The sequence below is a fragment of the Corylus avellana genome, chromosome 5 (assembly GCF_965113065.1).
Source record: "Corylus avellana chromosome 5, dhCorAvel1.hap1.2, whole genome shotgun sequence".
Taxonomy (NCBI): Eukaryota; Viridiplantae; Streptophyta; class Magnoliopsida; order Fagales; family Betulaceae; genus Corylus; species Corylus avellana.
In genome coordinates this window covers 31,566,092-31,578,451 of record NC_142494.1, presented here as the reverse complement: position 1 = coordinate 31,578,451, position 12,360 = coordinate 31,566,092, and the positions used below count along the sequence as shown (strand labels likewise).

The 12,360-nt window shown below is 37.9% G+C and overlaps 2 protein-coding genes across 2 annotated transcripts; both read left to right on the top strand.

The window, feature by feature from the left end:
- The first annotated feature begins 230 nt into the window (after positions 1-230).
- Positions 231-1,024, top strand: LEP (Integrase-type DNA-binding superfamily protein). Its single transcript, XM_059596623.2, has one exon. The coding sequence runs from the start codon at positions 231-233 to the stop codon at positions 924-926; it is 696 nt and encodes a 231-aa protein (XP_059452606.1). The 3' UTR covers positions 927-1,024.
- Positions 1,025-6,648: 5,624 nt separating this feature from the next.
- Positions 6,649-11,820, top strand: KUP3 (K+ uptake transporter 3). The gene is made up of 9 exons (XM_059593644.2): positions 6,649-6,782; positions 7,725-7,953; positions 8,063-8,308; positions 8,858-8,908; positions 9,037-9,297; positions 9,499-9,551; positions 9,863-9,977; positions 10,075-10,329; positions 10,475-11,820. Exons 1-9 carry the CDS (start codon positions 6,738-6,740, stop codon positions 11,557-11,559), a joined length of 2,340 nt encoding a protein of 779 aa, XP_059449627.2. The 5' UTR covers positions 6,649-6,737; the 3' UTR covers positions 11,560-11,820.
- The last annotated feature ends 540 nt before the right edge of the window (positions 11,821-12,360 follow it).

Genomic DNA, 12,360 nt, shown 5'->3' with positions numbered 1-12,360 from the left:
TGAAAAAAGTGAAGGAAATTAAATACTTAAGCTAGGGAATAGAATACATATGTATATATTATATAGGGGGCCGGGGCAAATTAAGGCAATCACAGTGATTGAGAAGCTGATCGAGTAGTCTTATATATATATATATATATATATATAAACAACTAAACAAGACTGAGAGCAACCCCAGACAAGGCCTCCAAAACAATCACTTGTTGATTTGTTTCACAAAGAAAGACATGATGAACCCATCTACGCCGCCCAAGACCAAAAAGAAACAAACGCCAACGCAAGAAACAACTACAGGGACAGGGGGGAGGTTTCTGGGTGTTCGAAGGAGGCCATGGGGAAGATATGCGGCCGAGATTCGAGACCCTTCCACCAAAGAAAGGCATTGGCTGGGCACCTTCGACACCGCCGAGGAAGCCGCCTTGGCCTATGACAGAGCCGCCCGCTCCATGCGAGGCCCACGTGCTCGCACCAACTTCGTCTACTCGGACATGCCACCTACCTCTTCTGTCACCTCCATTATCTCTCCTGATGAACCCCAACAAAACTTCTCCTCCCTCTTTGTCCCTTCCACTCCCACACAACCCCTTTCAAGTGGTTTTCCGGCTATCGGAGACCACCAGCTCTGGGCTTCCAGTTATTGTCATCAAGAACCCGTCATTGACAACAACCATTCAACCCATAATCAATATCACACTGAGCTCCCTCCTTTACCCTCCGACGACATTTCTGGATGCCTGAGTGTGCCGGAATGTGGTGATAATATTAATCTGATGGGGCCGTACTCGGAGCAGACAACAACGGGGTTCGAGTACATGGGGATGGAGTCAATGGAGTACATGCATAGCCCACTTTTTAGCAGGATGCCACCCGTTTCGGATACGCTGCCTGATGGTTTTGATTTGGGCTCTTCATCTTATTTCTTCTGAACCCTTCAATTCTACACGTACGCCGGAGTGGACCTGTTCATTCTCTTTCAGCTTATTTGGGTTTTTCTTTTCTTTTTCTTTTTTTGGTGTGTATGTTACGGTAATTAATTCGTGTTTATAGCATGGTACGTAACGCATAATTGTGCATTTCTTACTTTTGAGTTTCAGCTGATTCCGTATAAGATAGTGTTCCTCAATGTTATGTCTATATATATATATATATAGAAATAGCGTCATTTGCCATCAATGACATGGAGTTTTTTTTTGGGGGCAAGATAACAAATAAACTACAACGAAAGCCTCCTCAATAGCAATATATGATGCAATTAATAATAATTTCTCTTTTTTTTAAAAAAAAAAAAAGAAAAAAAAAAAGACTGAAAATAAGGGTGCACGCAATGACATGGATTGGTTTGAAAAGATCAATATGGAGCTGACTTGCCCCCAAAATGGATCAGTGTTAGCTAGGCTTATCTTTGAAGCCCGCCCGTATAAGAACTAATGGCTTGTGATTGCTTTAACTGAGGCCCGGAAGGTAGCAGCAGCAAATCCACCGAAACTCAGCCCATTTTGCATCCTTCCTCTTTCGGCCATTGAACTAATCCACCGCCCATTTTTAGGCGTGAGGTTGTGTTGTAGAAACGCCAGCGGTTTAAAAGCATGGACAGATGGACTGGAGTCTTGTATTGGATTGTTCCAATTTTATTATTATTATTTTTTAAGAGAAACAAAAACAATAGGAAACAAAATTAATTTGGGGAGGGGAGGGGGGGGGGGGGGGGGGGTGATCCTTCCCACTACAAATGGGAAAAGAGGGAGAATGGAATAAGTGAGTGAGAATGCAGCCGGAGTGAGCTCTAGTTGCAGCCCAATAAGCCACGTGATGGCCTCAAAAGTTTACACTTCTGTGAACTTTTCTTACCTTCCAAGAGGAAGATGAGAGAATCATAGGAATGAAATCGGCGACAATGTTCTCAATTTTCCAATCTTAAACTAGGGTCGGGTGTTGAAGCACCATGATAACTGTGAGAGAGTCCCTTTCCAAAATAAAATCTAAGATGTTGAGAGAGATAGCCAAAGAGACTCCAAGAGACATGGCCAAAGCCTCCCCATAAGTGGGGTCACATGGAGGCCTGATCTTTGAAAGAGCCTTAATTATTTTGCCACTTGAATCTCGGCAGACTGCACTTTGAGCAGAAAAAGCATCTATCACAAATGTGTCAAAATTAATCTTGAAGGAATTCGCTGCAAGAGGGATCCATTTTTCTGTAGGAAAAGATGAGAGCCCTTTCCAAGCCAAGAGGTGATCCAAAGAAATTTTTTTAATGGTCCAAGATAAAGAAAGAGCATCTGGAATAATTCCATCATGAACCACCTTGTTCCTGTTAAACCACAGCAAATCACAAAAAACAGAGGCAAAAATTTGAAAAAGGTGAACATCAGATATTTTTTGGTAAGCCAATAAACAAAAAAAGGGTTGAGAATACAATTCAACCAATCTGACATACTAAAAGTTGACCAAACTAAAGAGTCTAAAGGCCAGAAAGAATCTCTCCAAATGATCCTATCGTTAATCATTATCTTAACTTGTTAAAAAATATAATAATAATAAAATAAAAAACAAAAACAAAAAAGAGACTAATATGTATCGAGATATCATTATTGGAGAAACTAAAACCAAGAGAAGGGACGTACGACAAAGAAATGATACAAGACGGCTACCAAATACCAATAGCTGACGAAAGCATAATTGATAGACATTAGAGAATGTGGTACTACTGTAGCTTGATGTGGTGCTGGTGTGGCTCGATGAGAAGCATGGTCCTCCATATATTATGATGTTATCGACCTTTACAACTTTATTTTTTTACATTAAAAAAACAGATTAGTAGGTCAAAATGATTGATTATAATATACACTTTTATTTCTCTCAACACATGTCAGTTAATCCGGTGTCTTGTCATTGGTGAGAATTACATACAATATAAATACATGTCAGCTAATAAATTGAATTTTTTTTCAACCCAGTTAATTTAGAAGGAGATGGGTTGAGGTCTAAATCACATATGATATTTTACCATTTAGGCTCTATTTAGTTTGTGGAATAGGTATTCTATTAGGAAAAATGAATAGATATTATTGTGAATAGAAGATGTTGGAATTTCTCAATAAAAAAAAAATGTTGGAATTAATAATTATTTCAATTCTTTAGTTTGTTAACAACATACATGGTCTAACTGAAATTGAATCAAAATTATTAAAAACCCATCACATTATTAATTTTTTTTTTTTTCCAATTCATATTAGAAAAAAATAAAAATAAAAACCTAAAAAGCCACCCACAGAAGCTCCCGAGGTGGTCACACCACCCTCGAAGCAGATCTTACGAGATGCCACGGGGGAGGTCGTGCCTCGGGAGTGGTCTCACAAGGCGTCCAGGGGTGGTGCGACCCCCCCCCCCCCCCCCCCCTCTTCCTTGTTTAATTTCTATATTTTACTTTTTTTAAGTTTAAAATAATATATATAGGTATTTTGTGTTTGTGTAAAATGTATTCAATTCCTCAATGAATATCTATTCCTTTTATTTTTTTAGAAAAATAGTTATTTATGTGTGTATGAAATTAGTGATTCTCACAAAAATAATTATTTCTAAAAATAAATCATTACCAAACAAAATAATAATTATTCCATTGAAATAGTCATTATCTTTTAAGAGTCTATTCCGCAATTTAAACATGCCTTAATTTACCCTTGATTTTTCAGCTTTTTTGGGGCATCGTTGCGTAGAAGATCATGATAATGCTTGATCATTTGTTAGAAATGAAAAAGATGAGGTTCAAAATTTGAGATAAAAAAGGTGTGTGGATAGGGGATAATCTGGAATTAATTTACAAGTAATTATCTCTTTGTTCATTTATCCATTTGATAGTCTGGATTTTTTTTTTTTTTTTTTGTATGTCGCAGATTGAAAGGGACAGATTATATATAGGTGAGCGTGATGCACGTGGACGTGGACAACATACAGATTCGGAGCTACTATGGAAATAATGGAATGGAAGGTGCCAAGAAATTACACGCGTGCTACAAGACTAAACCTGCAGCCCCATCATATTACCTTTGGGCCCTCGTCCGCCTACCTCCAACGGCCCATAAACGCACACGTCACCCTTTTCTTAGGCTTTGCACTTATTTATCCCCTCTATTTTATATCCGATTAAATGACTTTGTTTTAATGTCCGTTTGGTCAGCAGAATATGCTCTTGAAATTAAATTACTATTTTTTTTTTTATTTAGTAATGACTTATTCTTATAAATAGTGATTCGTCATATTATTCATCTAAAAATAAGTGATTCGAAATATCTAATCACTTATATAGAAGAATAACTATTCATCTAAAAATAAAATAGAGAAATAACTATTCCTGAAATAATGAAATATATTTTCAAAAAACACTCATATTATTTTTTATTTTTTCAAGCTTTAGGAGTGATGCGACTACCCCCGTTGCTTATCCGGAGTGGCCTAGATTTGCAGTCACCCGGGCTACTTCTTTGGGTGACTGACCACCCCAATGGGTACTCACCGGTCAGCCACCCACTTTATTTTTTAGGTCTTTTTTTACTATTTTTAATGTGATTTGAAAAAATAAATAACGTGGAGGTTTTTCGTAGTTTTAATTCAATTACAGCTAGAGCATGTGTGTTGTTGACAAATTAAGAAATATGAATAACTATTTCATTCCGCTCTCTTCTATTCTCAGTAACAACTATTCTTTTTTTCTAATAGAATACACATTTCATAAATCAAATGAGCCCTAAGAAATTAAAATAATTATTCAATTTCACTATCTTCTATTCTCTGTAATAGCTATTTTAGTTTTTAATAGAATACATATTTTGCGAACGAAACGAGTCATAAGTGGTGTTTTATATTACATTTAAACCAAAATCACTTAAAAAATTAGAAATATAAAAAGAAGTGATAATTTAAACTAAATAATAATAATGAGATTGATTCATTTGAAAATTCTAATAATAATGAGATTGATTCATTCGAAAATTCTTTCCATCACCATGCGTTGGGTTGCCTTTTCCACACGCCATGAATTCGTGTGATGTGCACGCTCCTCTCAGATAAGCCACCACATTCCCGCGTCCAATGCGTGGCACTTGGCATTATGTGATGGTAATTATTCTTCTACAAGTAAGGATTATTGACTCGTGTTTGTTAACTTTGCACAAAATCACACGAAGCTGGTTAGGAAGAGGATTTGAAAGAGGAGGGTTGAGGATTCTTTGAGAGTGACCCGGCAAGACTACTCCGATGCTCAAATCCATCTAGTCAGGTTAATGTAGCATATTTCTAAGGATTAAGAATTCTTCTTGGTGGCTTATTACTAACTCGAAAATTTATTCCCCAAGTTTGTTAAAAGAGTAGAGAATCGGTTGTTAAGAATGCACTTGGATCCTTGCTAGCAGTTTGGGCCACAGGCCATTGGGCCTTATAAGCTCTAGTTGTAGGTCATCGGCACCTTAAGTCCTTCGGCTTTGGCCCTCCTGATGCTTCGGTAGATGACCTTTCAAGAGCTCGTTAGTAGCCAATCTAAAGAGCCAATCTCTCTTCTCTCTCTCTCATGCATGCACACATGCATAAAATTAGTAAGGTATGTCTAGACTCCAAACTATGTTGGTCGTGGTGTTGCATGTTCAAAAAAAATGTTGAACAAACTACGAACATTTTACAAACTGATGTAACATAACATGATTGGATATAAGATAAATTTGAATTTTGAAAAACCTAATCATGTTGTGCCACATCAGTTTGTAATTTTTTTTTTTTTAAAATGTGTTTATAAGCCTAACATTTTCCAACTACAATTTTAAATTTCAAAATTTGAACCATTGCTTGACAAGTGGTCGCACGTTAACTTTCCCACCTCCTAGGTGTGACGGATCACCTGATAATCGAAATAAGATCCTCTTGAGTTTAAATGAACTAGAAAATATCAAATTAGTTATAATGTAAGTGTATTTTTGTTCCATTCAAAAAGTAAAAAGATAAAAATGTCATTCACAATAATTAACTGAATATTTTTCAGTTCAAATGAACTAGAGAAAATCTTATTCCTGAGAATGGTAATTGTAGTGGAGGAGGACCAAAGGGTAATAAATAGGATTACATCATTTGAAAAAATAAGGATATTCCTTATTATTTTCTAAATAGAGAATAGATTATTTGAAAAGAAAACTATTTTGTTTGTATCAAATGAACGTTCTTGCCACTTGCCAGTTGAGCTGGATGATAACAATTGTGGAGCGACAACGAGGCAGTGCGGCAGCACCTTTTATTTATTTATAGATTTCTCTTGTTTGTGTTCCTATTTGATATTATATTCTTTGGGGCATTAATTTGATGGGCATTGAATTGTATTGTCGAAGAGTTACGTTCAGTAGCGATATAATTACACGTTGGAAAGGAGTGCAAATAGTCCTACACATGTCCGCCATATGTACATGGTGCGTTTTTTTATAATTTTCGAAGGTGGATGCCAAATTGCGTATCGGGTATTGCCACTTGGCTGGGTGGAGATTGGAGATTGGAGATGGCATTACACGTGGGCAAGGACACGCGCGTTTCGTCCGCGTGACGCGCTAACTAACTAAGAAGGGAATACCTGGACATTCTTTTTCAAAGGAGAAGGATTGAGATGGGAGAGAGAAATTGGGAATGATACTTGAAACTTTTTCTGAGCTCCGCATCGAACTAGTTCAAACACACGCATAGAGCGCACAGGCTTGGCTGTCTTGCCCATGGAGCCTGAGTCCGGAATTCCGGTTCCTCGAAGCCCTTCCCCTGTTCGGCTTCTCTCTCTCTCTCTCTTTCTCTCTCTCTCCAAATTCCTAGTTTTACCTTTGTATTTCTATTTGCATCCGGGAGTTGTTGTTGTTTGAATGTTTGATCTCGTTTATGTATTGCTTTTCTCATTTATCCGTCCTTCGTTTGATTTTCATTCTCGTATTTGTTTGTTCTGTTTTCTGGCTTCTTCTTATGTATGAACTCTTTGAAGGAAATCATATGCTCGTTGTTGTCTGGGATAAACTAAATGGATTCTTAATTTAAGTTTGGTTCAGCTGATTTATTTTGTCTTACACAAACAAAGAACACATGATTGTCTGCGTTTTTGTATAGAACGGTACGCGCTTCAGTAAGTGAGAACTGAGAATTTGAGATTCTGGTGATTTTTCCTGTAAGATATAGAACTTCTTCCACCTTTTTTGGCGGAGTCCAACTGGGTTATGGTCCATTCGTTTGGTCAACTTGTTATGGGTTTTGTTATTATTATTATTTTTTAATACAGTGGGTGACGTTAGCTTTCTAATATGATATGAACTATTATGCATAAATTACTTTTGACTTTGAGCATTGTTGTCCTGTTTACATTTTTTAGAGGGAGAGCTGAAACGTGTACTGTATTTGGTAGATTTTTTTTTTTTTTTTTTTGTGGGTTTGGGTGTTACTTGTTTTAGTGATCCTTTGATAAGTTATAGGCTCATTGTGCACTAGAATATCTACCTTGGCTTTGATGTTTGTATGGCAGGGACTCAACTCAAGTATAGTTGTTTAGCACCGTTGTCATCAGTAAACAACCAACTCTACTCTGAAGCATAAAATTTATGACTGGCTTCCCAACTTTTTTGTTTTGGCTTTCGGATATAGCATCACCTGTGGCATGATTCAGATGCTTTTTCTGAAACTATAATTCATTGAATTTTATCAAAAATTTTGTTTTCTTGCAGCTTTCATGGGTGAATATCTCCAAGAATCTAATATTAGCTTATCAAAGCTTTGGTGTAGTATACGGGGATCTGAGCACTTCACCTCTCTATGTTTATACAAGCACACTGCAAAAACATAAAAATGAGGCAGCAATATTTGGTGCCTTTTCCTTAATTTTCTGGACACTGACATTGATACCCTTGCTCAAGTACGTCCTTCTTGTATTGAGTGCAGATGATAACGGTGAAGGTGTGGCAATAAGTTTTATTTACTTGATATTATCCTTTCATTACGTCTAGTTCAAATAACCTTTAAATCAAGCCTCGACCAATTCTTATTACATTCCAACTGATGCCAGGTGGGACATTTGCACTTTACTCACTGCTTTGCCGGCATGCAAAGTTTAGCTTACTTCCCAATCAACAAGCAGCTGATGAGGAACTCTCAGCCTATAAATATGGCCCATCAACACAGGTTGTAGCCTCTTCCCCACTGAAGAGATTTTTGGAGAAGCATAAAAGGCTGCGAACTGCCCTACTTCTTGTAGTATTGTTAGGTGCTTGCATGGTCATAGGTGATGGGGTGCTTACTCCTGCAATTTCAGGTAAGGTACTGATAAGAAGTTAGTAAACTGGTCCCAACACGTTATTCTCATGTCCAGTGTCATGCTTGCTAAGGAGAAAGGGAAGATGTTCTCCTGCAGAACTTCCCCATAGTGTGCACTTAATTATCAGATCCATCCCACGGATATAGATGACTTGGTCCATTTTCTAGCACTGATCTAGTTTTAATTCAGATGGTTACAAATGTCTGGTTAGTTCCGTATTTCGCCTAATCTTGTTATGGGGATCACTCATCACTTAAGCAGCTAGAATTGAAGGTTGTGGTGCTATCGACTTTATGATATATTCACTGCTTTAATTCGTAGCATTAAGGTCATATTTCCCAGCTAAATGCCATTTCATAGATTAGTTGTTTCTCATAGTGGAAAGTGATCTATGTGCTCTAATGCCGATAAAGGATTATTCCATAGGATCTTCCATTAATTTATTGCTATACCTTGTGGGGATTAGAGATTAATAAGCTTAATCTTCTTTAACCACAATATGATTTTTTTTCTGTGGAATTAAGGAGTGTTGGGCATATTTTGCAGTTCTATCATCGGTATCAGGACTACAAGTCACTGAATCAAAGTTAACTAATGGTAAGCAGTCATCTTTATCTGCAGCAACTTGATGTTTTTGATTCATGATGCCTTTTGATAAATTTTTTTCAGGGCATCATTCACTGTTTTTTTTTTCCCTAACATATTATATTACTTATTGTTCGTAGGTGAACTCCTCTTGATTGCTTGTGTAATATTGGTCGGTCTGTTTGCTCTGCAGCATTGTGGTACCCACAGGGTAGCATTTATGTTTGCACCAATTGTGATCGTCTGGTTGTTATCGATTTTTTCCATTGGGCTGTACAACACAATACGTTGGAATCCAAAGATCGTGTATGCATTTTCCCCACATTATATTATCAAATTCTTTAGTCAGACTGGTAAAGATGGTTGGATTTCTCTTGGAGGGATTCTTCTTTCTATAACTGGTATGTTGGATCTAAGAATTGTTCGAATATTATCTAGCATGCATGATATGCTCACTTGATCTTTACATCAGATGGTGCAATCCATCTTTTTGGTTTATTAGAAACAAGTAGTTATTGCTACCTCAAAATACCATTGTAATTGTGGGATATCGCTAAATTTAAGTCACTATTGACTTCTTAGCTTTTTCTGTGTCTCACCAGGTACTGAAGCTATGTTTGCAGATCTTGGTCATTTCACTGCCTTGTCAATAAGGGTGAGTTTATTATTTGACCTGTGTTTAATGCACAGAAGATACAAAAAATTCCAAATGGGAGGTTGTGGTGATGGGTTTGCTTGCATGAATGAGGGACTCACTTGTTATATTCCCATTTGGCAGATCTCTTTATTGAAATCCAAATGAGGTCATAATTATTTGTTAAATCTTCGTTCTGTTGGATGGTTGGAAAACAAAGCACTTAGTGTAGGAAATATGTCTACATAACCCCAACTCAATTTTTTAGTTTGTAGGTTTCTTCATGTGGATTTAAATAAGTGAGAATCTTTACTTTATTTTTGCCTGTGCAGCTTGCATTTGCATTTGTTGTATACCCTTGTTTGGTAGTCCAATACATGGGTCAAGCTGCTTTCCTATCTAGAAATCCGAATTCCATTCCTAAAAGTTTCTATGACTCAATACCTGGTTAGTTCATTCTGACATTAAAAGATATTAGTACCAGAATTCTGCTCTTGAACTCGGCTCGGTCTTATTTTGCTTTCTATCCTTGCCTGTCTTGCAGATGCTGCATTTTGGCCTGTCTTTGTTATTGCTACCCTTGCAGCTATTGTTGGGAGTCAGGCTGTTATTACTGCTACTTTCTCCATCATCAAACAATGCCATGCCCTGGGTTGCTTTCCGCGAGTCAAAGTTGTGCACACCTCAAAACATATATATGGGCAAATCTACATCCCGGAAATAAACTGGATACTCATGATCCTTACTCTTGCCATAACTATTGGATTTCGAGACACAACTATGATTGGAAATGCTTATGGTAAGTCATTCTTTGAAAGAACTCTCTATCTAAGGCAATGTGCCATTTTTGCCGTAAAGGCAAAATGGAACAGTTATTTTCTAACTTTTTATTACCCCCATGACCCTCTTGTGATCTTGATTCACTTTTGGTTTTTGGTTCCCAGGGCTTGCTTGCATGACGGTGATGTTCATCACAACATTTCTTATGGCACTTGTCATAATCTTCGTTTGGCAGAAAAGTGTCTTTCTGGCTGCGGCATTCTTTTTCTTCTTCTGGTTTATTGAGGGCGTATACTTGTCGGCAGCTTTTATAAAAGTGCCTCAGGGAGGATGGGTCCCCCTTGTGCTTTCTTTCATCTTCATGGTCGTTATGTATGTCTGGCATTATGGGACTCGCAAGAAGTACACTTTTGATCTGCACAACAAAGTTTCGTTAAAATGGTTACTTGGCCTGGGCCCCAGCCTTGGTATTGTCCGTGTGCCCGGGATTGGCCTCATATACTCAGAACTGGCGACAGGAGTCCCTGCAATATTTTCCCACTTTGTAACAAACCTCCCTGCCTTTCATAAGGTGTTAGTTTTTGTTTGTGTAAAATCAGTTCCAGTCCCTTATGTCTCACCTGAAGAACGTTTCCTCATAGGCCGGATTTGCCCAAGACCGTATCGTATGTATAGGTGTATAGTGAGGTATGGGTATAAGGACATTCAGCGGGATGAAGACTTTGAGAACCAGCTCATACAAAGCATTTCAGAGTTCATCCTGATGGAATCAGTAGAACCACAGTTCTCAACCTCCGAAAGTTCTTCATATGACGGGCGGATGGCTGTTATAAGTACCAGAACTCTGGAATCAACCTCAAGCCTAATAATATCTGAGCAAGAGGATGTTGGTGTGAGCAACTCTATTCAAAGTAGCAAGTCTTTAACCCTCCAGAGTTTGCAATCTGTATATGATGACGAGAACCCGCAACTCAGGAGGCGCCATGTGAGGTTTCAGTTGCCTCCAAGCCCTGGGATGGATCCTGCAGTTAGGGAAGAACTGACGGATTTGATTCAGGCAAAGGAAGCAGGGGTTGCATATATCCTGGGGCACTCATATGTGAAGGCAAGGAGATCTTCCTCGTTCTTGAAAAAGATTGTGATTGATATTGGGTACTCATTTCTGCGGAAGAATTGCAGGGGTCCTGCTGTGGCGCTTAACATTCCCCACATTAGTCTCATTGAAGTTGGCATGATATACTATGTCTAGTCCTTTGAAGCAATTTATTGTTGTTGATCTTGGTGGTTATCTTTCCTATGGTTGAACAGGGAGGTAGCTATTGCCTTGGTTGGGGGAGAAGAAATGTATGCTTGATGCAAAGCATAGGATCTCTGGTATTTCATTACAAACCTTTCTTGCTTCTGCTGCGCTCCTTTCAACCTGTATAGATGATATCAACAGTCGATATGAGTTTTACATTAACGAGTTAATTTGCCTTTGGGCCGAATGCAACGACTCAGCTCCAACCTATTAGTAGTGCACTATGTCCTATGAATTTGTATAAGGGCACCTTTATCAAATGAATCCTTTCTAGAGAAATGCTAGAAACTACACTTCGATCCCACTATTGCCCCACCGTGCTATTGTGGCAGTATCATCATTTTTTTAAAAAAATACAAATAAAAAATAAAAGTGTTGTTTCTAGCATTATTTTTCTTTCTAAGGGCAAAGATCTAGCTGAGCGAATTGCATTCCCGCTCAACAACATTGGCTCGGTATAGTGCCAGCCAGGATTGTGCTAGTTCTACCCAAACCTGCATTTGGAATCAGGCCCAAAATGAAAATTATTAGTAAAGAAGATATTATAGTAAAAGTTGCAACACTTCAAACGTTTTTCTCCGAGGCCTACTTTTTTGGTTGATAAATGTCGTAATAAAAATGAATGCGACTATATAGTTTGACAACTTTTCTTTAAGCTACCCCCATTGCCTTAGCGCATACGTATCTGCCTGCTGCTTGCTGCTTACACGAGATTAGGTTACTGGGCTTGTTATTTTCTCTTGAAGCTAG